General features: G+C 51.3%; 7 protein-coding genes; 4 read left to right on the top strand and 3 right to left on the bottom strand.

Moving 5' to 3' along the window:
- Positions 1 to 680: 680 nt before the first annotated feature.
- Positions 681 to 941, top strand: CHC_T00001945001 (hypothetical protein). Its single transcript, XM_005713104.1, has one exon. It carries the CDS (start codon positions 681 to 683, stop codon positions 939 to 941), a length of 261 nt encoding a protein of 86 aa, XP_005713161.1.
- Positions 942 to 943: 2 nt separating this feature from the next.
- Positions 944 to 1,960, top strand: CHC_T00008855001 (fatty acid elongase). XM_005713103.1 is given in 2 exon segments: positions 944 to 1,789; positions 1,790 to 1,960. The coding sequence occupies 1 exon segment, from the start codon at positions 944 to 946 to the stop codon at positions 1,787 to 1,789; it is 846 nt and encodes a 281-aa protein (XP_005713160.1). The 3' UTR covers positions 1,790 to 1,960.
- On the bottom strand, positions 1,961 to 2,149 carry CHC_T00001944001 (hypothetical protein). Its single transcript, XM_005713102.1, has one exon. The coding sequence runs from the start codon at positions 2,147 to 2,149 to the stop codon at positions 1,961 to 1,963; it is 189 nt and encodes a 62-aa protein (XP_005713159.1).
- Positions 2,150 to 2,248, bottom strand: CHC_T00001943001 (hypothetical protein). The gene has a single exon (XM_005713101.1). It carries the CDS (start codon positions 2,246 to 2,248, stop codon positions 2,150 to 2,152), a length of 99 nt encoding a protein of 32 aa, XP_005713158.1.
- Positions 2,249 to 2,607: 359 nt separating this feature from the next.
- On the top strand, positions 2,608 to 4,333 carry CHC_T00009370001 (glucose-6-phosphate isomerase). XM_005713100.1 is given in 2 exon segments: positions 2,608 to 4,269; positions 4,270 to 4,333. The coding sequence occupies 1 exon segment, from the start codon at positions 2,608 to 2,610 to the stop codon at positions 4,267 to 4,269; it is 1,662 nt and encodes a 553-aa protein (XP_005713157.1). The 3' UTR covers positions 4,270 to 4,333.
- A 7-nt stretch (positions 4,334 to 4,340) lies between these two features.
- CHC_T00001942001 (hypothetical protein) lies at positions 4,341 to 4,577 on the top strand. The gene has a single exon (XM_005713099.1). The coding sequence runs from the start codon at positions 4,341 to 4,343 to the stop codon at positions 4,575 to 4,577; it is 237 nt and encodes a 78-aa protein (XP_005713156.1).
- Positions 4,578 to 10,500: 5,923 nt separating this feature from the next.
- CHC_T00008530001 (pyruvate kinase) lies at positions 10,501 to 12,910 on the bottom strand. XM_005713098.1 is given in 2 exon segments: positions 10,501 to 10,870; positions 10,871 to 12,910. The coding sequence occupies 1 exon segment, from the start codon at positions 12,908 to 12,910 to the stop codon at positions 10,871 to 10,873; it is 2,040 nt and encodes a 679-aa protein (XP_005713155.1). The 3' UTR covers positions 10,501 to 10,870.
- Between the last annotated feature and the right edge of the window lie 13,012 nt (positions 12,911 to 25,922).

Below are 25,922 nucleotides of genomic sequence, written 5' to 3'. Positions count from 1 at the left end.
TGGCCCTTTTTGATGTCGCTGAGTGGCGGTCCCCTTGGCATTTTGAATGCTAACTGCTCGCTCGCGGTGACGTAGAACGATTCTCATGCCGAGGGCTATAGAACTGTGTCCTTTATGGTTTTCAAAAGAAGAGTACACGCCAATTGCCCGCACTTTTTGGTACTGTACTCTATGGCGTTTCGCGTATTTATTTGCGTTTCGCAAAGGGTTTTAAAGATTGCGGTCCATGTTTTTATGGTAGAGCCAATCCGAGCCCGGAATCGGTCCTGCCGTGTGTTTTGCGATATCACACAGTGTGATTTTTTATGTTTTCGGCCTGTGTTGCTGGAAACCCCTTTCGACGATGGGTGTATTTATTTGCGTTTCGCACACTGTAGGCGTACGATAGGACATAGAGTTGGTAAATATACCGGCGCCGGCGGCCCCCCGGTCAGGGGGACCCCGGCATCCGGATCTCTTGGTTCACAGACACATGCCGGGGATGAGTTGTACACGTGGACATCTTGGACATCGATGAAGGCCAGGTTTTCCACGTGGAATCGTTGGCGGTCGTGTGCGAAAATGTGGCGAAAACCAAGCCGGCCAATCATCTTGTGATGTGAAATGATTCCACCGCAATGGCATGAGCTACTGGCCCAGATCATACTACGTTTTCGCAATCCCATGAACCTGAACAGTTTATGTGGGGAAAACTAGAGTCAAAGTTGGATCGGCAGCGCCACTCTCGTGCATGTGAAGAAGAAGGCCACAACCTCTCAAGCCATCGTCACTTATTGAAGGACGCAATTCGAGTCTTGCAGCGTATCTTCCATTTTTCCCCTCCGTGTCACCGTTTCTGTGTTTGTATGTTGAGAGGAGTTACTTCTTGCACAGCTGCGCTTGTTCACGACCGCTTCTTGGTGATCAGTGAGATTCAACCATTTCCTGTGAAACTCAGGTGACGATGGAATCTATAGGAACGATGGACGTCTTTGCTCGATTGGGAGAGGCACGAGATGCATTTCTGTCAATGAACAGTGGGGCTCCAGCGAGATATGTCGGCGAGCTATTGACTGGGGTACACCCTCGACATTTGTTGATGGAGCCCATCCTCGTTCCTTTCGGAGTAACATTATACCTCGGTCTCAAACCACACTTTACTCTTGCTTGCCGAAAGCTAGGAACAAATGGAAAGTCCAAGCTCTTCAAGCTCTTCGTTCTAATTCACAACTTGCTTCTCTGCGCGTACTCAACGTGGACCGCATCGAACGTGGTCCTCATGACTATTTCTCACCTTCGCAATGAGGGCGTCGAATCTGTATACTGTAAAAAGAACCTGTGGCACTCCGGTTTGCATTACTGGGGCTTTCTGTTCTACCTGAGCAAGTATTGGGAACTGGTTGACACCCTCTTGCTCATCGTCAAGGGGCGTTCGCCGAGCTATCTGCAAGTTTACCATCACGCAGTGACGATCATCTGCGCCTATGCATTGCAGGTGAGCCATGCGTCGGTAACGTTTATCTTTGTTGGGCTCAATTCTACTGTGCATTCAATCATGTATGCGTATTATGCACTTACTGTCATAGGTGTCAGACTCAAGGGGAAGAGCTTGATCACTTCTATGCAAATTGTGCAGTTTTTGTCTGGGATTGCGTTGGCGTGCCCAATGTTCTTCTTGAAGAATGGCAAGTGCGCGAATCCGGCCCAGAAACTTGCTGTCGGGGTGTTGATATTGCACGCATTCTATTTGACGAAGCTCTTTGTTGACTTTTACTGCGAGACATATCGACGCAAGGCCAAGGCCGCCTAAGCGCAACGTATTAGACATTCAAGTGAGAGGACGTGGTCATGAGAGGTACCGCATTGCCTGGCTCACAAAGGGGCGGCACAAGAAGCGAGGTTTGAAGGGCTCTGTTGAAAGAGATAGAGAATGCTAACGAGGTACAATCAGGTCAGTAAATGATGACGAGTTTTGTTGTGATTAGTACCAAGGGTACTGTAGAGATGCTGCAAGAGGCTGCGAGCAAATCCTCTTTGGTACTAGTGCAAAGGCCGATTGGTGATCAGCTACCAAGACTATTGGATTTCCTTTCACATCCGCGACATTTCTCCCTGACGTCATGTCTTCCATGAACAATGGTTGTGCCTGAAAGGAGGGGCTCCTGCTCATTCACAGTCCCATTGCATGGGGCCAGGCAATGTTGACATCACACGTCGAGTCATGGTTGCGGTCACCACACCGATATCCTACTACAGAGAGAAATGACATGCCATGCTGGCGTCAGCAGAGCCCAAATGGATTGCCTGGGACAGGTTGTGGAGGCGAGGCCAATATCTGAAATTGATCGAAAAGTATATGAAATTCACGGTTTTCACAAGAGATCAACCATTCCCAGAGATTCTTTCTCCACTTTTTTGCATACTGTACAACGAACTTCAGAGCGATGCAACAATCCGCTGCATTACTACAAAATCAAGGCATCGTTTCTGCTGTGCCTTCTGCCCAAGCTCTCTAACCAACTCCCGGCTACCACTTTATAGCTGAACGCTTTTCTAATCATCCCGAGCATTCGTACCTGCATAACGCCTTCGCCTTGAAGAGAGATAGTTGGTAAAATTTCTTGAAGCATGGTGAGTGTCGTGGAAACCGATGTCGCGGCTGCGCTTGACGCACTGAAGAATGCTGCCTCCGCCGCAGACGACATGCATCTGCGCGATCTTCTCATGGACGAGGACCGATGCGCTGCAATGGTTGCTTCCCATACTGGCTTTCTTCTTGATTACTCGCGCCAGCGCCTCACAAAAGACTCGATGAGTCTTCTCTTTGACCTTGCTCGTCGAGTGGGCTTATCCGATAAAATCGCAGCCATGTTCAATGGCGACAAGATCAACACAACAGAAGGGCGTTCCGTCCTTCACGTTGCTCTTCGTGCACCGAAAACTGCGTCGATTACGACTGACGGCACTGATGTTGTTCCTGCAGTGCATGAGGTGTTGGACAAGATCAAGGGCTTCACCGATAAGGTTCGTTCTGGAGCGTGGGTTGGTGCGACTGGCAAAACTCTGACTGATGTTGTCGCCATCGGCATCGGTGGTAGCTATCTCGGGCCGGAATTCGTGTTTGAAGCACTTCGCATGGATCCCAAGGCATCTGCAGCAGCCAGCGGGAGGCGACTCAGGTTTCTGGCAAATGTCGACCCTGTCGATGTCGCCCGCGCGCGGGAGGGTCTCAACCCAGAGACCACTCTGGTTCTCGTCATTTCGAAAACCTTTACCACAGCGGAGACGATGCTCAATGCTCGCACGATGCGTGCTTGGATCGTTAAAGCACTCGGCTCGGATGCAGTTGCAAAGCACATGGTCGCAGTCAGCACAAATTTGAAGGGGGTGGAAGCGTTTGGTATCAATCCGGAAAATGCCTTCGGGTTTTGGGATTGGGTTGGGGGTCGCTACTCAGTAAGCTCCGCTGTTGGCGTGGTCCCGCTGGCTTTGCAATATGGTTTCGATGTTGTGTCTAATTTCCTCGCTGGGGCACATGACATGGACGAACATTTCAAGACAGCACCAGCAGAGCAGAATCTTCCGGTAATCATGGGACTTATCGGTGTGTGGAATTCCACGTTTTTGGGGTATTCTACTCGGGCGTTATTGCCCTACCAGCAAGCACTACTTAAGCTTGCACCGCACATCCAACAAGTGGATATGGAGAGCAATGGCAAGCGTGTGCGTTTGGATGGTTCGGAATTGAACATGGAGGCGGGCCCGATAAACTTTGGAGAGCCGGGAACGAACGGGCAGCACTCGTTTTACCAGCTGATCCACCAGGGCCGCGTCGTGCCATGTGACTTTGTTGCCGTGATTAAGAGTCAGGTGCCAGTGTCTCTTCCTGGGGAGCCCGTGAGTAACCACGATGAGCTGATGTCGAATTTCTTCGCGCAGCCAGATGCGCTCGCATTCGGGAAGTCGGCCGAGCAGTGCCGCGTTGAAGGAATCAGAGAGGAGCTAGTGCCACACAAGACGTTCCCGGGTAATCGTCCCAGTTCTTCCATGCTGATCGACGAATTGAATGCCTTTACGGTGGGCCAATTGCTTGCCTTATTTGAGCATCGGACGGTTGTGGAAGGGTTCATCTGGGGGATTAATTCGTTTGATCAATGGGGCGTGGAGCTTGGAAAAGTGCTCGCCAAGGACGTGCGGACGCAACTCACGGCTTCACGCTCGGATGGCGCAGACGTTAGTGGGTTCAACCCGTCGACTACGATGCTTCTGAAGAAGTACTTATCTGGATAGAGTTGTGGAGACGACGTTATTCGAATGCACGAAGATGTAGTAAACGGCGTGATTGATTAGGGAATCGATTGATGTGTTCCGAATTGTTAGTTAATCTTCTGATGTCGAACCACAGTACCATTTGCTCTGCCAGCATTTTCACAAGCCCACAAGACCCTAAAGGTGAGAAGGGCGGGGGCGTTTTGCTCAAATTCATGGCGATGGCACGCTGTACTCGAACATTGAGTATATATGTAGGCCGCTTTGAAGCCAGGCGGAGACTGTGGCACCGCTTGAGCACTGCGCTCTGCAGCGACGGTGTGATGTAGTGGAGTAATTCCGCCGACAGATACCAAGGGTACTGTATCCCTGTGCTCAAAATCTGGGAGAACTTTTGACTTGCAAAAATAGAAAATCTTTCCCCTGTCATTTTGTTTCAAACCAATATCGGTTTGGAGCTGCGCGCTCGAATACCCCAGTGGATATGCAGCTACAAACGAAGCGCCTGGTATTGCAGACGGGGAGGGATGAAGTTATGGTCACCTAAACTTTTTTTGGGAGAAAAAGTGGGAGAAACTCTCCCAACGACCGTGGGAGAGTTCTCCCAGTTCTGGGAGAACTCTCCCAATTCTGGGAGAACTCTCCCAATTCTAGGAGAACTCTCCCAATTCTAGGATCCTTCTCCTAGGTTTGCAAGATATGTACAATGAAATGCGCATTGTCCGTCACCCCTTTCGTGCTCTAACCGTTACAATTCTGATGCTCATTTATTCACGTAGACATTCTTGCTTTCTCCTTGAGCTTAGCCAACTCCGCAGGACTAATTTTGGCTTTCGGGAGCTTCCTTTCCGTATGCCATATATCCCAACACGAGCGGCAGATTGGCTGCGAGCACAACACGCACTACTGTCGCATCTTAGATCCACCTTTCTTTTGGAAACGCTTCTGCCTGTAAATTATAGTATGAGTAAACGAACACAAACTACAATACGCAGCCTTCCCTTTGATTGCCTGATGCTCTTAAGAACCGTTTAGACGCCTTACTGAATCTTCCCTTCTATTGTACTTTTCTACAACATCCGTTGTGTACATGTGCTTCATGTTGGCATGCGTTCCAGCCTGAAAATTTCCCTGGTTCCCTGTTGAGTATCTATTTCTGTTAGAGACCATTTGGCAGAGGGTCGTGTTGGAGTCTCGCCTCTCCGACTCCATGTTAACATATTCCCGTGCGAGACACCTCGCAAATGACCCAAATGTTGCACAAGATGTTACACGATGACGTGTGTTCTTATATCCTTCTTTCGTAGTAGCATGCTCTTCTGAAGCCAATAAATACCCTTTTGTGCGTGCGATAGCTATGCGATGAACAATTGCAGCGTTACAAACCTGCCCACAAATCAGTCTCCCAATTATACTAACGATCGGGTTCTCGCTCGAGTTAGTGTAGGCCAAGCTTTTCAGTGCCCGACTGAATTCATCTACACCCCCCTTCAAGGCGTTCCAATAGACCAATAATGTAGGACGTATCATTCTACTGGGCGGTAACGGCCCGTTAGCATCTACGAGCCTTTTATAGGCCCTACACAAATTATAATGCGAGGCCAATGAATACAGATCAGAGGTGTGGCTTCCACTTAGTAAAAGGTCGTATTCAGAAGGTATGTGAGAGGCATGTTTGCCCACCCAGTCACAGGCACTTAATCGCACCGCATCCATCCAAAAGGAATAAGAGGAAGTCGCCACATCTGCAAACTCTATGAGGGCTGCATATAGTATTTCCACAACTCCATTGTGGCTGCCTTTTGCAACAATATATAAAACCCTCCTCAGTGACGTTACTAAACAATGGTGAATACATTGAAACCTGTACCCCGTGGTATCCACTAATTCCTTGAAATGAGCTGCAGCAGATTCAGAGTTCCCTACATCTTCTATAGAAACAAATGGGCTGTAGGCGTCCCTCCTCCTTTTCGCCTTCTCAATTGTATTGGGAGATGCCATAGTTTTCACTTCTATGGCAGCACAAACAGCATTCCCATCATCATCTGTTAGCCCTATCAGCCCATCAGGGCTATCTGCGAGCATTGGGTTGGATTTTGACGCAACAAGGCCAACACTTCGGACGTAGTCCGCTCTATATTGGGTACCGAATAAAGGAAGCAGTTTCTGATGCGCAACTGAAGCATCGAAAACACAGTGTTTTTCAATAAAAGCTGGTATGGCCCTTAGAACCTGTATTTCATTGACCGTGCCCTCCTTCATACCAGCCGTTGATACTAATGGCTTCATCGCCCAGGAGTCGAGTGAGGTCTTATAAAGGTTTGTGCGGAGAATAGCAGCATTTCCTCTATATATATCTTCTTGATTAGAAGATGGACCTTGCGTTGCTGGGACACCAATTCCATTTCGGAACTGTGCCTGGTACCTTTTCACAGCATCAATGAGTTGTGGCTTTCTCATCGTTCTCTTTTCCCTTTTGCCAACAGTTAATAAAAGTGAAATTATATTGTCTTTGCGGAGATTTTGTACTGCAGTCGAAGACATAGCAAGGAAGGCGTTAAGATCTTCTGAAGTTACCACAACACTATCGTTCTGTTTCCGGATCCCAGTTATTCTCTGGATTCTGTCCCACTTATCGTCAAGCTGCTCCTTCACTTCGCAAGGTTCAAGGCTGAGCGGCTGCGTCATTGGAGTGAGGCGTTTGCCGCCTAAAATGTGGCTCATTCCTGAGAGACTAACATTGTAGTCACGAGATATAGCAGCAAAAAAGTTGCTGCCAGTGCGAGATGTGAACTTGAATGCTCTTGCCAAAAACCACGCAGGATCTTCCGACTGCATCACCGTCAAATGCCGTAGATTGGAAAGTGTTTGAACGACTTTCAGTACTGTAGCACTGTACTGGAGCCCTCTTTCACGTAAATTGTAGCTATCTGCCATGTGCTCGTCGCTTCGACGGTCGTAGATGACCTGTATCTGTTCGACTTGTTCAGATGTAAAGGAAGTCCTGTAACCTTCCTTCGATACCATACAAAATTTATGGGCACCGAAGCGGCTTACATCATTGCTATATACAGCGGCGATGCGACCTGAGTAACTTTCCCGATAAACCGAGGCCTCCACACTTCGACCTTGACTTTCACGTGGCTTTTTTATTGCACTGTACACAGCTCGGCATCCCCGCTCCGACACAGCCATACCGTTGTGTTTTTGTGAAATCGGCCCGTCTCCGAAAACGAAAGGGAAGTTCAACGACCTCTTGTGGGTCCCTAACCCAGTAGCACAGAGCACTTCGTTGATAAATCTAATTGTTTCAACTTGATTGTATCCCCGGTCTGCTGCGAACAATGCATCTACCATCGGCCTGATTGACCCAGCTGTGGGTACACCTTGTAACAACTGCACCAGCCTGTGCCAAACATCAATGACTTTTTCATTAGGGCGTGAGTAGTGACTGGCTATAAAAGTATGCGTTAAAGCTGAGCATACAGCATTATTCACCGGTCCCAGAGCTTTCTTCGGGTTGTTTATCTGTGCTAGGTTGGTGAGATGCAAGACCGACCTAGAGCTTAGACGGTTATGGTCATCGTCCAATGAGTATATAGTTACACCCTCCACGTTGACAAGCACCCTGTTAATAGCGGCTAGTTCGGCTTCCATTTCCGTTATGAGAAAATTGCCTACAGTAGGCTTGTTGAACCAACCGAAGGCGTTAGCATCAACACGCTGCCGGTTTTCTTTAGTGCAAGACAACGCACTCCATACCTCTTTGTACCTCTGCCCTGTAATGCCCATTTGGTAAAAGAAAGCTTCATTTTCCGGTGCAGTGATGGTAGCTGCACAGCTGTTGTACGAAGCCGCCAATACGTGTAAGATGATGACCCCTTTCAGCTCAAATGTTTCAACTCGTCTTTTTTTCTTCCAGTTAAGCACTTCATTGATATGCGCACGTAGCTTTTCGAGGATGGATAGCGGAATGAAGCAATCGAATACATCAATACGGCGGAGGTTGCTCGCATCCACAGCTTTATCACGCAGCACACTTGCCTTTGCAATTACGTTGTCAAGGATTTCATTTGATTCCAGAATATATTTTGGGCAGAGTTCACGATCAACGACGTCGATATCAAGCTCTATTGTTTCAAAAGGGGTCGCGTAGTCCCAATCTGGAAGCTCGGTAGCATCTGGCACATCGCGTGACAAGTTTTCAACATGTGTCGTATCCTGTGTTTGCATGGGAAACTCCAAGTCCGTACCAGGCGGTGCATTGATACAATCAGAAGCATAGTCGTTGAAAAGAGCGGAGAAGTGGTCCTGTATTACGGTAGTAGTACCTGAAACATGATTGCTAATAGACCGCGTGGGATTACGTTCACATTCTAGAGCGACCAGCTCAGAGTCAGACACAAAAATACTGTTGTCATCTGAACTTTCAGATAGCTCATCAACAGGATCATCACATTCTAGCTGCGCTTGCTCTTGAGAAAACGGCAAATCGGTAGAAGATAAAGAGTCAAAGTTGGCCGGGTTTTGCATTGGGGATATCGGTCTGTTCTGTTCAGCACGGCGAGGCCACGCTCCAATGTGACGTGAAACATAATGGGGTGGTACAGGAGAAAGGGAAGCACTACGTTGGGGCGAAGTGCAGACACGTTGTTCTGCAACTTTGGCATGGATCGGCGACAGGGGACCGGGCGAGAGGGGATCTTCGCTGAAGAGATCGGCATCGATGCTATCATCTACTGACAACACTACGTTCCGCTCGCTCATTTCGTATTGTACACGACAATGTGGACAACAGTAGTACTGAGGCCTCGGTGAACAGTAAGGCAGGGTGTTACCTGGAGGATCATGAAATGTTTAAGGGAGAGAGTGGTGCGGATGCCTTGTTAAAGAAGGTGGGTGAGCTGTGGTGTGCGTGAGAGAGAGTGGGAGAGAGTGGGAGAGAGTGGGAGAGAGCGGAGAGAGCGGGAGAGAGCGAGAGAGAGCGAGAGAGAGTGGGAGAGAGTGGGAGAACTGGGAGAACTGGGAGAACTGGGAGAACTGGGAGAACTGGGAGAAGTTTGGGTGACAAATGGGAGACTCTCCCTGGTGGCTTGGGAGAACTTCTCTCAAATGTTCTCCCGGCGCCGGGAGAACATCAAAATTCTCCCAAATTCTCCCAAATTTTCACTCACGCTGGGAGAAGAATTTTCTTCTCCCAGGGTGCACAGGGCTAGACGGGCATTTTCCGCTACCATTCTCACGACAACACACGTGTGCACGTTGTTGATCGGGCGGTATGATATCTGCCCTAGAACACGGCGCATTTTCAAGTTCTACACGTGTAGTTGGGATTCATCACTAGGCTTGTTTTTGAGGGCTGAAAGCAAAGGCCAACCTCCGACGACGCCTCGTACGCGGAGCTGCGGTCACGACGGGACCATTCGGCCCGAACGGAATTAGTGCCCCGGTGAGCGCCCTTGCATCTACAACGACCCCTTCGTGCTCCTCGAAAACGTCCTCATCAGCTTGCAGTTTGCTTTTCTTCTCCCTCCAAACAAGTCGGGGTTTCAGGTGCCGCAGTACCAGCACGCGAAGAATCAGGTTCTAAGAACACATCAAAGCACCAAAAAACTAACCAACGAATCACCCAGCATTGGGATTCTACTTGCTATACCATCAGGCGGTCGCTTTGCAAGCGCCCGCACGCACCATGCAAGCAGCCCATCGCCTGCGCGCGCTACCGCGCTTAGCCCACCGTCTCGTCCCTTCGACTCGCCTCCGCACCCCACCGATCACCCTGACGCAACATCGACTGCTCGCCACCTCATCTAGCGATGACTCGCCCTCTGACAAGCCGCAAACTCCCACGAACAGGATCCTCTCCCGACTGCTTGCTGGCCGGGATGGACATCAAAATCCGATCCTCGCTGCACTGGGCTTCTACTCCCCGGAGAGTCGCGCAATTGGAGCGGGAAATGCTCTGTATAAGCAAGCCTTGAAACGCGCAGATGAGGCTGCGGCTGCGGAGACCCACAATCTGAAGGACTTTGCGCCGAGGTTTGAAATGCTCTCTGTTCACATATATCTCACGTTGAGAAGGCTCCGTGCGGAGAAGGGCAGTCCCTTCGAGGCTGAGGTTAAAACCGTTATGCAGTGCTTGTTTGATGTGTTTTGGACTGACGTCAGGACAAGGATGATCATGCAGGAGCATGGTATGAATTTGATTCAGAGCGGCAAGTGGATCAAGCATTGTGAGCAGTGCTTTTTTGGTATGGCAATGGCTTTTGATGAGGGCTGGGGTAATGATCAAAAGATGACGGAGGCCATTGAGACGAACATTACTTGCTTGAATAGAGATGCCAGCAGAATTAAACACTTTCGCAAGTATATGATCCGAGAACGGGCAAAGCTGGACAAGACCACTGTGGAGCAAATTTGGAAAGGTCTCTGTTGGAATGGCAACTACCCCTCTGTAAGAACCCTATGACCAAACAAGTAACGCACTAATACGGAGCACCAATCTGTAACTAACTAAACTTACGACTGGCGATTGCTACCGGTCACTTTCCCAAGGCGCTAGCACTCCCGACGGCAATTTGACTGATCGCTCGCTTTTCACTGGATACCAAACAGATTGTCTCTACTCAACAAGTCGTAGCTGCAGCGTGTGCACAATCTCCTTCGCTTCCGATGCAAACTGGAAGAAGCGGGGTAGGTCATACCGCCCAAGGGCTTTGTCAGACTTGTTTTCGACGGGCTGTTCATTCTTAATTTTCATCTCCTTGCCAGCTTCTTCGACATCCACATCTCGCATGCCGAGTTGTGCTTCCAATTTGTCACTGACCTTAAGACCAAGAATTCGAAGAGCGCTCCGCACGGCTGATGCCGTGATGTATCTACTTCCTTTCGCTACATCTTCAAACGCAGCACGCACTTCCTTTTCGCCTGCACCCTCGCGCCCTCCAAGAACATCAGCTAGAATTATAACTGTTTGCCCTTCCTTGACAGCCTTGCGATTCTTAAGGATAGTCATCGCATTGTCGATCGTTTCCTCAGGATCGTCTTCAAAACGGCAACGAAATGGTCGGACACCGTACAAGAGATTCAGTTTGTTACGGACAACTGGTGTTGCTGTAAACGCAAAAATAGGAGCTTGAGGTCTGCACCGCGACGTTAGAGTCGCCATCAATCCCTTTTGAGTAAATACCAGAATCGCTGCTGCGTTTTGTTGGTTGGCCAAAACTGCTGCCGTTGTCGCAATATTTTCGGCTATATCTCCAACCCCTGGAGTCCACCATGTCTTGTCTTTGACCAGGGGGGGAATGTCCAAAGAAGAGTCCTCTCCGTCTATTTCGTGAAGGCGCTTCTGCATCCTGAGTAGCACAGCATTCATTGTCGACAACGCTTTGTATGGGAACTTTCCGCTAGCGGTTTCTGCTGTCAAAACTAACGCGTCCGCTCGTTGTTTGACAGCCTCCGTCATATCTGTCACCTCTGCCCGGGTTGGCGTGGGATACAAAACCATGCTCTCGAGGAAATGAGTAGAGATGAGACAAGGTTTCCCGTGCCTCCGGCACGTGTCCGCGATTTGTTGCTGCCAATACGGAACCTTTTGGAATTGGATTGCACTTCCGAGGTCTCCGCGGGCGACCATAACTGCGTCTGCTGCGGCGACAATGCTTTCCAAGTTGCGGAGGGCATTTGCAGACTCTACTTTCGCGACTACGCCGATATGGGCACCGCGCTCCCGCAGCAAACGTCTCACAGCAATGACCTGGTCAGCAGATTCAACAAACGAGAGCGCAACATACTCGACGCGCTCCTGAATAGCAAACTCCAACTGTTCTGGAGGGCATCCTAGAACTGTTCTGGCGATAGAAGTATTGAGGTCTTCTCCATTCACATCTGGGCTTATGTTGAGCGACTTTCCTCGGACGTTGATGGTTCCTCTAGAGCGCAACTCGCCAGGACTTACCACTTCGCACCCACAGTCTTTGTCATGAACATTCTTCACTAGGAGTTCAACCACACCGCCACCTTCCGCTTGACACTGCAGTAAATCGCCATCTTCAATGATATCTATGAACCCATCATTGCTGACTTCTGAAACGCCCTCTGCATACTCAGCCTCATGTCGCGTGGTAAGCGTGAATGAATCGCCGGTGTTAAGAATCGGGTTTTTTGCAAATTGCCCAAGTCGGACGTTGTCAAAACTTCCAATGTCTATCATTGTCCCGCAAACAAACGGTGTGTTGAGATTAATGTGGCGAATGTTCTCAATGACAACTTTATGCCAGTGGTAATCGCCGTGACATAAATTTAGACGAGCAATATTCATGCCACCGGCTGCAAGGCGCAATAGATTGTCATGATCACATGTGGATGGACCAATAGTTGCTATAATCTTCGTGTGGCGGGCACCAAGCTCAACAATATCCGCGTCTTCTGGGAGAGCGAGAAGACTGCTCCGAAACTGTACAGGGACAGATTCCAGAGCTTCCGCCATTTTGGATGTTGTTCCCGTTGCAGCAGTGGCGCGTGGCACAGAAATTCGGGTTCTGGATGCTACTGCAACCATCGGCATCGAGGTGTCCTTCCGGATTGTGGGAGTGTGGCCTGAATAAAAGGCCGGTCGCCTCGCAACCGGAATGCCAGTTACGAAGGCGATTTGGTTCTCCATTTTCATACTGAAACAAGAACGGCCCAGTTGCGAAGCTTTTGGAATAGGTCGAATCGATCAGAGAAAGAGGAGCTGGTCTCAGTATTGCTTGAGATGGTCTCCCAGTTGGTTCAACTCGGGTTAAACAGTTGGCGGTTGGACGGGGTGGTGATCATCTAGCTAGATTGATCACACCTGTAGGCTGCCTAAAATTATTGATTTTTAAAATATCTTGAGACGCGAGCACAACAACGGGCTTCTGAAAGGGGTTCATTGGTTGCTTCTGTGGGAAGATAGAAATTGCAGTTTACTTGGTTAGCCCTAAATCTGGGAAAAAGGGAAATTATCCGCTCAACGGGCCGGCGGGAAATCCGGATATATTAAAATCCGAGGGCGGTATCCTGACCGACCCTCGGGGGTAACTTGGTACCCTCCGACAGCGCGGCGAAAAGTCTCGAGACTCGACATCCGAAGTATCCCCATCCCCCTCGCTCTCGCGACTCCTCTCCCCGCCGCTGCGTGCGACGAGCGCGGCTACTACTAACCTCATCGTTCCCGTTCTCCCCCAGGGGGAAAGATGAGTAAATTATCAGGATTCTTCGACCCGCCTCTCTTCGCCGCCGATGGCGATCTTGAAGCCTGGCGCAAGAAGTTTGGACAGTGGCTCGACTCACTTAAAGTCGCCCACGACCAAGGCACCGATTGCACTTTTCAGACGATGTTCAAGCTCCTTGGACAAACGCTCTATGAGCGCGGCCTTCCGAAAGCTCAGAAGGCAATCTTCGATGAAGCCCAATCCAAAGGACAGCTCGACTACCTTCAGATGGATGATCCCGTGCAAGCGGCACTCTCCATCGTCGAGCTTGTCGCTGTAGACCCACCGATTGCCATGGTCACAAGGCTCATCGCACCATACCTGGAGGTCACCTCGTGTCGCCGAGACAGGAACGAGAAGCTCTCCGGCTTCGTCTCGAGGTTCCGAGGTTTGGCAGCCAAGCACTTGCTGCACGCCAACACTTCTTCTTCTTCGCAGATAGGTGAAGTTTTGGCGATTAATCTCCTCAATAACGCAAACATAGAGGAGGGAACGTTGACCAATGTCAAGCTCCAACTAATTTCGCATGCAGAAGCCCGAAACAAGGAGGAGTCGGCAGTCGTCGAAACCGAAAAGGTATCCAAGTGCATCTCGAGGAAGTCTTCAAGATATCCGAGAAGCTGAAGAAGGTTGACGTTCCACTCCGCGAGTCAGAGTCCACGGCCGATGATTATAAGAAGTCTCTGTCCGACTTCAGATCGCAAACAATCAGCTTCATCCGCTCCTTGGACATTGCAGTCCAAGACCTAAAGGGGACTGCAGAGAATAATGCTGCGAAGACGTCAGTTGCTGACTCTTTCCTGCCGCGGCACACTTCTTGCAGGCTCAACCTTGACGACGCGGTGATCGTGCTGAGGAATCTGACCCAGACAACGTCAATGGATGCTCCCCAGTTCTCCATGAAGGACGTCCAAGCCTTGGTTGACCGCAAGGTCAAGTCTCTCATTGGCACCCATGGCAAGCATGGCCCTGCAAGCATCTTCGACAGACTCTCTGAAGTCGGCTCACGTCACGGGCAGAAAAAGGACACTCGAATGGGTCCACCCTCTAGCCGTGGTAACGCATCTCGAGGCAGTCGCAAGAGGCAGCTCTCTTCGGATCGCGAGACCCAGTCCATTTGCTATGACTGCGGAGAGCGTGATCACTACAGAGGGGCAGCAGAATGCAAGGAACCTAGCGCCTTCACCAAGAAAAAGAGGACGCGCCGAGACCCCAGTGACGGCGGCTCCGGGGCACATCCCTCATTTTCTCGGAGAGGCTCCGGCGGCTCGTCAAACAGGCAAGCCTAGTCAGCCATCCCGGAGCCTCCTCGGATATCAATCCGAGAATCCCGGATCCAAATCCCATTATTGATCCGGGATGTCCCAGAAGTGTTGGAAGCATTTCTTGCGCCGCAGCCCTCTGCACTGCCATGAACATTCCGTTCAAACTTCGAAGGCTAGACTGTGAACCGTTCTTGCACGGATATGGCAAGAATTGTAGCGACGCCGAGGTCACTATTGGAGTTTGGGACCTTCTCGTGACCGATATGAGTGGAACGGAAGTCAAAATTCCGTTCTACGTTACGAAAGGAGATGGATTCCTTCTTCTGGGTACCGAGATCCTTCACCATTCGTACCAGCTTGGACCGGAGAACCTTTTGGTAATTCCAAAAGGAGTGAGAAACCTCTCGTCAAAACGTCTCACGTTCAAGACATACACCGAACCAACAATGTCGAGTCACCCCGATGTGGTTCGCACATTTCTTCTCGTCGTTCCGTCCAAAACATCCTCCCTTGTGACGTTCTTCTCCACGGAAGTCTCATATGCGTCCACTATCCCGCCGGCAGAAACCATGAAGGCAAGGTTTCGATATTTCAGAATCGCCGGTCGCTTCGCCAACAAGCTTCATGGATATTCACTCATTGCCCTTCAAGACATGGAGACGCTGTGACGTCGATGAGTAGTGATGAATCCTGTGCTAAAACAAGCACTTCAGAGAGCCATCGAGAATGCACTAGCTGCAAAGAAACAGGCCGCCCACTCCAATCGCGGAAGATATCCTTTGGGAAAATACTCGCCTCGTTCAACAACCATGTCCAACTCGACTTCTTCTTCTGTGCGGAGTTCGAGAACGCCCCCATCTTACATATGGTGGATGTCTATACGGGTTATTCAGTAGCATCCCTGATGCGGACCCGTGAGATGGACGAAGCAGCTCGGCAATTGGAAGTCGCATGGGTAAACGTTCACGGTGCACCGTCAATCATATCGGGAGACATCGAGTTCTTCAACTCCCGTTTTGCCGAAGCTCTAAGGTACTTCTCAATACGTTTTGAACCCCGTCCAGCCCGACGTCATAACAAACTCGGCGTCGTGGAGCGGAAGAATGCGGTTGTCCGTGTGCTTATCCAACATCTTCTAAAGGACACTCCTCGGCGTGCACTGTTGACTCAGTTGAAAGGAAAGACGTGTTCTCACGTGCCGTGTATCTGAGCAACATCTTATATGGAAGCAAGTCGCTGAGCAGCTTCGAGATGACTCGGGGTTACACTCCCTCGCTTGTTGGTCTCCCTCAAGCAAAGCTGTCCGCTGATCTCATCACTGCGCATAACGAGCAAGTGGCACGAAGAGCTTTGAGGCTCCTCGACAAGTCGCGATGTCCACAAATGCTTCAAGCCGCCCACTTATCACGTGATGACCCGATGTATTACTTCAAGAGAGGCCCAAAGTATGGCTCGTGGGAACACGCGTACGTGCGGAACCCACAGACCCACTTCGTCGTCCTTTCCAGGCGTCAGGATCACATTGGTAAGCCCATAAGAGCGGCATATGAGGACGTTCGGAAAGCTCCGTCCTCCCCTCTACCTGCTGAGTTGGATGACATGGACTTCGTATTCCCACGGTCGTACTCCGTCTTTGAAGAAGGTATGGTCCCTCTAACATCGGCACCCCCTCGGCTCTTCTCGGAGTTGGAAGAGATGCCGAATGTGAGTGACAAGTCGCCTCCAAGCAGACCAGAAGGGTCTGCAGGGCAGCAGGAGGCGGCGAATGTAGACAGCCTTCCTGACTTGGAGCCCCCCGGCGATCTGACGGACATCTCTGAGTTCAGGACCGAAGAGACTCTGTGGGCTTCCCACCCCATATCAAAGAGCTTATTAGCATCCTCAAAGCCGAAGAGGTTGAACAACCCTTTGCTGGATGTCAACACAAGGTCCATCGATCGCTGCAAATTTCTTGGTTGGAACACGGTATCCAGTCTCAACTTCGAGTAAAAATCTCGATTTGAACTCAACTCACGAGCCCCCACAGCCGGGAAAAGACATCGGAACCACAGACGGTGTAGCTCCGTCGAGGCTGCCTTTTCATCTTGCATCGTCGAAGCAAAAGGTCCTTCAAAAAAATCAGGAAGTGGTTGGGAACAAGCCCACATCTGAATTCAAACTCCAATTTGCTCCGCGATGGATCGCTGATCAGGCCATAGCCAAGGAAAAAGAAAACTACGCACAAGCCGAGGCATACAAGGAAGTTCCGTATGGGGATCTCCCACGACATGCCAATGTGATTCTTCCCACAACTTCTTCCAAGTCAAGACCGACGGAGAAGAAGGAAAGCTGAAGCTAAAGTGTCGTCTAGTCCCACACGGGAACCGGGATCGAGACAAAGAATTTGTCCGGAAATACTCGGCGACAGCGCAGTTCCCAATAATTCGCATCGTTCTCTCTGTCGCGGCAATAATGTGCTTCTCAGTTGCCTCCATTGACATCAAAGGAGCATACTTGCAAGCTGGCCACTTTTCCTGGGACACATACGTCTGACCCCCGAAAGGTTGGGTATCTTCTGCTCGAACAGTCTGGAAGATACTCAAGCCGGCCTATGGCATTGTAGAATCCGGACGCCTATGGCAACTCGTCGCCGAGGAATGGATGTCCACGCAAGGGTTCGTACAAGTCCCAGGCCTTCTTCAGCTCTTCGCCAAATACAATGCCGAGGGATCGATAAACATACTGGTCGCAAAGGTTGTCGATGACTTCGTCGTGGTTGGCGTTCTTCCAAACATCCATCAATTTCACGAAGCTATCTCTCGCCGGTTCATTGTCGGACGCTACGTCGTGAACAAGGACTTGATCTTCAATGGTCTTCATATCCACCAGGAGCCTTCCGGCTCTTTAAGCATTAATATGCAAGAGTACGTGGACAAAATTCTTCCGATCGACGTCTCAAAGGAAAGAAGAAAACGACACCAAGACAAGTGCACCGCTCCAGAGTTGACTTCATACCAAGCTCTCGCTGGAAGTCTCCATTTCCTCGGACATGGCATTCTCCGGCAAGCGGCTTTCGCAGCTAGCTACCTTCAGCAAGCCATTGGACGCTTGAAGGTGGCCGATCTTATAAACGGGAACAAGTTGCTTGTGGAGATCAAAGCGCTTTCCCCGACGCTCCTGTTTCGAACGCCGTCGTCTCTCGTCAATCCTTCCTGCCTCGCTTTTTCTGACGCCAGTCAAGGTAGCTCCTCATACGGGTGTAGCATAATCGCGAGGACGTTATTCGAACGCGCGGGGTGACTACTGTACTCCCGCAAAATGCACTACAGCGCGCACACCCGCGCCTGTAAGTACGCGCTTGCTGCTCGCTGTGCACGTGTACAGCGTGACGATCCGGAGTAAGGCGCGCGAGCTTACCGTGTAAGGCGCTACCTAGATACTGTAGTATATGTTATGATAGATTATTTACTTGTATATTAAATGACAGGACGGCCGGCGGCCGAGGGAGGACAAGGACAAGCACGGACTTGGTACCAGATCCTCCACCGCAGGTCTAACCCCGTCCTCTTATTCTAAACGCGTTCTCTTAACGCGAGCGCGTTAACTAGAACCTAACGCGGGTAGCGGTCGCGAACGTACGCGTGCGAGCTGGATCCGCCTCCGCCCGTCGGTGCTAGAACGCTAACTAGCGCCGCCCCGGGGCGTCGAGCGCGTCGAACCGCTCTACCGCGTACTGTGTTCACGTCCGCTCCCCACCGCTCTACCACGCTACCACCGCCTGCGTTCTTTTCTGGTGTGTGTGTTTTTGTCCTCTCTCGCGTACACAGGTCTTCGAAGAACCACAGCTAAACCCCCACCGCGACCGGGGGTTTATGCTACAACGGGCAGACAGGGTATGTCTCCGGCCTATACTTGCCAGCAGGGGGTGCGGGGATCTACCACGTGCTTGAATGGATCAGTTGCAAGCAGAAGCGTGTTGCCTTTTCATCCATGGGGGCAGAGATTCTTGCCGTCGCAACGTCATCACACAGAGGCTCGCTAATGGCAGAGCCTGCAAACTCTTCACAAAGCCCCATTCAAGCTTCCCTTCGTGCTGACAGTGGACTCACACACGTTTTACTCCACCGTGACCACCATTCACGAAGGTGCAGACTACCGCTTGAGGCCGACGGTAGCAAGGATGAGGGATTCCTTCCAAAACTGGGAAATTTCAGTTATGCAATGGTAAGCGGTACGCAAAACCCTGCTGATGCATTAACCAAGAGGAACGTAGAAATGTTCAAGATCCTCAATGGAATCATGCAGAAAGGTCTTCTAGAAGACGAGGTTCTTCAAGGCTCAAGGCGGATCAAAAGAGCATCGAGCACACCAATGTAACTCTCGAACTCGTTTAATCGCTGTCGTCTACCACTACCCTCATCCTCTTAGTCCTTCTACCAGCCGAATCTTTGTTCATGTGATTCTTCTTTGTCTTCCTGCTTTCGCTGCGCTGTTTTCAGACTTCCTGCGATTCTTCTTCCACTTCCCCACTGGCTGTAATTCAAGCTTCCGAACTTCAGCAATTTCAAAGCCATCGCAACCAATTACAAGGCACGCACCCAGCACTCCGGGGGCGACTATCAAGCGCAAAGCGCTCAACCGGATCTAGAACGTGGCCTTTTTGGGCGTCAAGAACCACAACGTGGTCTAAACGTTCACCTAGGTGTAGTGCAATACCCGTCTCGGGTAGGGGGATGAAAGGAAGTGAAAGACGAAAAAAATTGGATACTGTAGTCCGGGTTTGGGGGACACACGTGTGCGACGAAGCGCACGATTATTTTAATTATTTAATTTATTTACTAATTACATCTAGAATCTAGAGCCGGGAGCTACTGTACTCGCCCCGGCGGGGCTCTATATCACTTTGCCCTTTGACCGAACAAGTCAATAAACCAACTCGAGTTGCCGGAGTTGAATGTCGCCTTGGTCGAAGTCCGTCTCTACGAAGACGCTCCCTTTTACCTAAGCCTACGGCATCCTTCAGCGCTCGGGGGTCCCATTTCTTTTTCCTTTATTTCCCTATCCTTTTCTATCTCTACTTCTACCTATTGTTCCCTTATCTTGTGTTGGTGCCATCGGCCTCGGTTGGGATCGAACCGGTGTAGGTGTCTCTGCCATCGGGCGACACAGTTGACGTAGCGCTGCTACCTTGACCCATTTTCCGACGGATATTGTTGCAACGACGTCTCCCTCGAAGGGCTCCGTCGTGTTACGAGCCAGTGTTGGTGCCATCGGCCTCGGTTGCGACCGAACCAGTGTAGGTGTTTCGAGCCATCGGGCGACACAGTTGGTGTAGCGCTGCTACTTTCATTTCATCCTGTTGGGCTGCGTTGCGACGCCCCCGTCGAAAGCCTTGTCGCGTTACAAGGTGTCGAAGAAGCTCAACGAGCATTGGCCTTACAACCCAGTGGAACCGGGGTACCTACGTGTGCGCCCCACCCCACACTCGTCGAGCAGTTCTCTTCGCAAGTCTCTACCACACCGATCCCGGGCCCGGCTATTTCTCTGTGCCCCCCCCCCCCATCAGGGATCTGAGCTACTACGAGTGGCAAGCTCGTTTAAACGGAGAAGGGAGAGTCGGACACTCCGTAGCGCTGTGCCATCGGCAGTTCTTCTTTTTGTTGCTGTTGTTGTTTTTGCTGGACCATCGGACCGCGGTCTCTGCCCGACAGGCGCATTGCGCTACAAAAGTGGTCTCCCGACCTAGAATTGCGTGCCGGAGACCCGACCTAGAAACTGCGTAAGCTGAAACGGACTACAGGAGTTTTCTCGGCGACGTAAGTTTATTCAGGTGCGGTAGCGTTTTCTATTTTTTTCTTTGTGTTTAGTTATAACTAAAAACGAACCTATATGTTCGTTTTTGGAAACGAACCATGTCGACAAGTGCACCCGGGGACGTCGGCCCCGGGGCGAACAGGAACGGATCGGCAAGGGCGTCGAAGATCCCGCGAGGTCCTCGCACCCGAAGCCAGGCCAACACGGCCACGGACCCCGAAGATCAAGAATCCCCGACGGGGATTGAAGCCGACAAGGATAATCTATCCTACAGGTTCGAGAAGATGGGCGAGGATATTCGCCAAGAGATGACGAAAAATCTCGAGGCTGAATTAGCCCTCGTCCGGAAGCAACTGGAGTTGCAAGTCTCCGAGTTCCACACCGTTTTGGGAGAGCTGTCGGCTTGAGTGGATCTCGTCGAGAAGGAGGGAGGTCATGCGACCGACGGTCTGGAGCCGGAGGTCCTGGCTTCGTTGAAGATTTCAGTCAAGGACGCAAGGCGCGACGCGAATCAAGCTTTGGAGTCTTTGGGGAAATTTAGAGCCAGTATCGATGACAAGTTTGACCGCGCCGCTCATCGTCTCAAGGACCTTGAACAGATCGTCGGGCAAGAGCCGCTCCCAATGGGTCGAGAAGGCGACCGTCGATCGAAGAAGGACAAGGCCGCGGTACAGCGGAGCTCCAAGTCGAAGACTTCGCAGAAGAATCTGCGACGCAGGAGTAAGAGTCACGGTAGTGACCAGACGGAGGAGCAAGACTCAATGACCGAGTCGAATGGCCTTTCCAAAGATGGTGACGACGGTTCGTCGAACCATGCCAGCGATTCCGAACACCGTTCAGAGGAAGGAAAAGGAATTTTGGCAGGGCAAGAAAATTACCTCCAGACGGAGCGGGATCACTTCGTCCGCCTCGTGGAGAGACAAGGACGCGGAGCCCGAAGATGTCGCAACGCGGCGCGGGCCGCGATGGGAGGAGTTGGAGGAGCTGAATCCGACCAACTACCTCTTCAAGAAATTACTTTCGTACCAAAGGTACCGCTTGCGGAACCCGCAGACATATTCGTCAAGTTCCCGGCGGACCGCCGTACGAAAAATCAGGAGAGATATTCCGCCTAAGGTGAAGAAGGACAACACGTTCACAGGTGAGGACGGGGTCCTTGTGTTGGATTTTTTGGCCAAGTTAGTTCAAGAGTTTGACACTCAATAAATGAACGAGGGGCAAGCGATTCGCTTGCTGCTCGAATTTCTAAGCGGCATCGCCTTGACACAGTACACTTCGGTGTCTCAGACGGCCGGGTCCCATCACGGGAAAGTGTCCGTGTGGCCGGAGGCCGTACAGTGGTTGTTGAGGAGTTTCGCGACCGACGAGGCGATCCGCCAAGCCGTGCTCGCATTGTGAGAAGTTCAGCAAAGACCGTCTGAAGACGAGATGGAATTTTATATCCGTCTGACGGACGCGAGCAATCGATGTGGAAACGTATATTCGATGGAAGAACAAATGACGATGTTTATTGAAGGACTCGATTCGAGATTTAAGCCAATGGTATCTCAATACCGACAAGACAATCGGGACGTTTCGTTTTTAAGACTAGTTAATTACGCGAAGGCGCATGGCTCGGCGAGCCGCGCTAAGGACAAGAAGACCAAGAAGGTCACGATTCAGACGCCGTCGACGTTCAGGGCGGGGAAGAAGCCAAGGGCTCCTTATCCCGGTCGTAAAAGTCAGGACGCCGTCCACTTAGCCGAGACAATCTCCGCGTCAGATGAACGCGGTGCGCACGGAGACAGCGAAAGTCAGTACGAAGGAGCATTGGTAGCCGAAGGCAATTTTATTGAGCCATCAGAGGGCTACGGACACGAGGACTACGGGGCAAGCGAGTCGTCAACTCTACCGACGCCCACGTACCCGACGGAGTCGTCTTCAGAACCCACGGATCCCGTGATGACGTTCCGGGGGCGCGGCCACACGCCGGCGCCGTGCATCCCGATGGAGGACAAGGGTACAACGTTTCCAAGGCCAGGCGGGATGGAGAGGCCGCAACATCAAGGAAGGCCGCCGGCCCGTGGAGGATCTAGGCCGCAATATCCCGTCAAGAAGCACGGACTGGTGTGCTATCATTGTTACGAAAAGGGGCACGCCGCGCCAACGTGTATTCTTTCCCTCCGGGAAATGCACCGACTTTTGGGAAATTATGACGCGTTGTCTCCGATGGAGAGATTAAGGATACCATCGACGAGTTATCTGAAGGTCAAGAATTGGTTCGATTTGCGGACGGCGAGCACGCCGAGTGCTTCAACGCCGAGGTCGAACCAACCCTTCCGAGGGCCCGCCGCGGGGCCCGCGTCGTCGGACGTGAGAAGGACCCCGCAGCGGCAAGAAAACTAGAGAGGGGAATCTCGCATAAGTCGCGAGAGGCACAGGGTCGACGTACTGTGCTCGGGGCTCAGCCCCGTTCCCCGTCTCTAAGGGAAAAATCAGACCCCGATGAGGAGGTTGTTGGATTGGTGGATAAGCCCAAAGGGCCAGCTCAAGTCAAGAAAATTTTGAGCCGAGCCCGAGATCATCCGCTGGAAGAAGTTCGAAGACCCTGGTACAGGGTTAAGCGAAGGGAGTGTCCCGAGAAGATTCTGGTCCTTGCGCAAACAAATACGCGGACATTGGACCAACAATCGGATTGATGAGCCGGGTGTTGTCCGTATTATACACCGGCGCGGGACCAAACCTTGTGCGAAAATCGTAACTCCCAGCTGGAATGGAATCTCTAGTGTCCTACGGACCGACCCAAGACATTGGAGACGCGAACAATAGGCCACTCCGGACTCTCGGCACCATTAAAATGACCGTGAGGCTTGGAAAATTTGTGGCCGCAGCCGAGTTTATTGTATGCGAAAAACTAGCCGTCCCGCTAATTCTAGGCGCGGACTACTGTGACCGGTTTGTGGAAGCAATTTATCCAAGGAAGAAAACGGTTGAGTTGGCGGATTTCTGGGAGGTCCCGATAGTTGGGCGGTTCTCGACGAGAAGAGGGAAGAAGAATCTCGTCGCAGGAGAGGACGAGAATGATAGAAAGCGGGAGCGAATTTCCCCTAAGGTAAAAGTGGCAAGAGCCACGACTATCGAGCCAGGGACGCAACGCGTCGTGGAATGCACCTCCAAGAGGGCGGTCTTGGTTGTGATTCAGCCGTACTCGTCGTTGTACGAGAAGCACGGGTTGACGTGCACGAATGGTGTCGTTCAGGTTGAGCCTGACCGGCCATTTCGTTTACTCGTTGCGAATTTTAGGACGTACCCTGTCAGGGTGCAAAAAGGCCAAGTGGTGGCAGAATTATTACCGCACCCGAGAGCCGCGCTCGAGAGCAAAACCACCATTGGAGAAGTTCTCGGAATTCAAGAAAGGAAGAAGGAAATTTTTCCTAATTCCACCAAGACGCCTACGGGCGAGACAAGATGCGAACTGTCGGATCAAGCGCGCAAGGACCAGCCAGAAGAACGGTCGGCAGGGCTCTCCGCGTCGGCATCTACGAAGCCGCAACGCAGGATTGAGCCGCCACCGCCGGACGTGGAGGACCTCGACCTGAGCCACGTGCCGGAACGGCTGCGCGAGCGGTTCCGTCGGATTTTGAAGAAGTATTCAAGGATGTGGGATGGGACGCTTGGCGAAATTAATACCACCGTCCATCGGATCGAGTTGATCCCCGAGACTCGTCCCATCGCACAAGCCCCGTATCGGGCCGGACCTAAAGCCCGCGAAGTAGAAGATGCAGAAGTGCAGAAGATGTTAGAGGCAGGAGTGATAGAACCAGCGCAGTCAGAATGGGCGTCGCCCGTGTTGCTGGTGCCCAAGCGGATGGGTCAATGCGTTTCTGCGTAAACTAACGCAGGCTGAACGCAGTGACTGTGAAGGACACGTACCCTTTGCCACGCATGGACGAGTGTCTAGACTCGCTTGGTGACACCAAGGTTTTCTCCGCGTTGGACACAATCTCGGGATATTGGCGGATGCCTATCCTTGAGCGCGACCGCGACAAGATCGCATTTTCGTGTCACTCAGGACGGTATCGATTCTCAAGAATGCCCTTCGGGCTAACTAACGCGCCAGCGACGTTTCAGAGAGCAATGGATATCCTGCTCTCCCCGTTCCGTTGGCAATGCTGTTTGGTGTATCTAGACGACAAAATAATTTTTAGCAAGTCGTGGGAGGAGCACATCGTGCACGTGGATGAAATATTTTCCGTATTGGAAAAGGCAGGTGTCAAGCTCAAGCTTGGCAAGTGCGAATTTGTCGTGGAAAAGATCAAGTACCTGGGCCACGTCGTCCGCCCAGGTACGCTAGAAGTCGATGTCGCGCGAACCGCCGCTTTGGAACAAGTGCGGTACCCGCGAACACAGACACAGCTCAGGAGCTTCCTGGGACTCTGCAATGTCTACCGCAGGTTCGTTCCGCATTATGCGAAAATCGCGCGGCCTCTAATCCAACTACTGAAGAAAGGACAACCGGTCCAGTTGGAAGGATTCGACGAACCGTGCAAGAAAGATTTTCATAAGCTCAAGGACGCCATCTTGGCACCGCCGGTGTTGGCGCTGCCGAAGAAGGACCTACCCTACTTGGTAGATACCGATGCAAGCGACTACCAAATAGGCGCTGCACTATTTCAAACACACCCTGATGCGCAACGCAAACCCATCGGGTTCTTTTCAAGAACGTTAGCCGCAGCCGAGAGAAACTATTCTGTATCAGAAAAAGAATGTCTAGCGGTAATTTGGGCCGTACAGACTTTAAGACCATATTTGTATGGCGAGCACTTCATTGTGCATACCGACCATGCCTCATTGAGGTGGTTGATGAACGTAACGGACCCCAGCGGGAGATTAATCCGATGAAGGCTACGCCTCTCGGAATTCGATTTTGAAATCAAGTACAAAAAGGGAAAGGCTAACAGCCAGGCGGACGCTTTGTCAAGGTTGCGGACCGCAGGAGAAACCGTCGACGAATTCGACGACGAAATCCCATGCTTTATGGCCGAACCGGCCGAGGGTACAGTGGAGGACGAGGAAAGTTTTGACGCGTTAGACGACATTCTCGTTCTTGAGTGGGGGAACCGCCCCTGATCGCCTCGATCAATTCCATGCTGTCACTCCGGAGGAGCTCATTCGCGAGCAAGCCGTCGACCCCTTCTGCAACCGCATCAAGGAAGAAATGGACGCCGGAAAGGTGAGAACGTTCAGCATGGAGGCCGAGGAATTCGAAGGAACTCTATGCCGTACCGCGGCGGAGTTCGTACAAGTGGTAATACCACAATCGTTAAGGGACCGCATCCTAGGGTTAAGCCACTACACAAAATTGGCAGGCCACCCGGGAGGCAGGAAACTTTACAAGACA

The sequence above is a fragment of the Chondrus crispus genome, genomic scaffold, assembly GCF_000350225.1.
Source record: "Chondrus crispus Stackhouse genomic scaffold, scaffold_12, whole genome shotgun sequence".
Lineage (NCBI taxonomy): Eukaryota > Rhodophyta > Florideophyceae > Gigartinales > Gigartinaceae > Chondrus > Chondrus crispus.
The sequence above is the reverse complement of the archived record's forward strand: the minus strand, read 5'-3'. Positions and strand labels throughout refer to the sequence as shown.

Excerpts from the sequence above, each read along its gene's own strand:
- CHC_T00001945001 (XM_005713104.1), top strand. The coding sequence starts at position 681 with ATGTGGGGAAAACTAGAGTCAAAGTTGGATCGGCAGCGCCACTCTCGT.
- CHC_T00008855001 (XM_005713103.1), top strand. The coding sequence starts at position 944 with ATGGAATCTATAGGAACGATGGACGTCTTTGCTCGATTGGGAGAGGCA.
- CHC_T00001944001 (XM_005713102.1), bottom strand. The coding sequence starts at position 2,149 with ATGAGCAGGAGCCCCTCCTTTCAGGCACAACCATTGTTCATGGAAGAC.
- CHC_T00001943001 (XM_005713101.1), bottom strand. The coding sequence starts at position 2,248 with ATGTCATTTCTCTCTGTAGTAGGATATCGGTGTGGTGACCGCAACCAT.
- CHC_T00009370001 (XM_005713100.1), top strand. The coding sequence starts at position 2,608 with ATGGTGAGTGTCGTGGAAACCGATGTCGCGGCTGCGCTTGACGCACTG.
- CHC_T00001942001 (XM_005713099.1), top strand. The coding sequence starts at position 4,341 with ATGTGTTCCGAATTGTTAGTTAATCTTCTGATGTCGAACCACAGTACC.
- CHC_T00008530001 (XM_005713098.1), bottom strand. The coding sequence starts at position 12,910 with ATGGAGAACCAAATCGCCTTCGTAACTGGCATTCCGGTTGCGAGGCGA.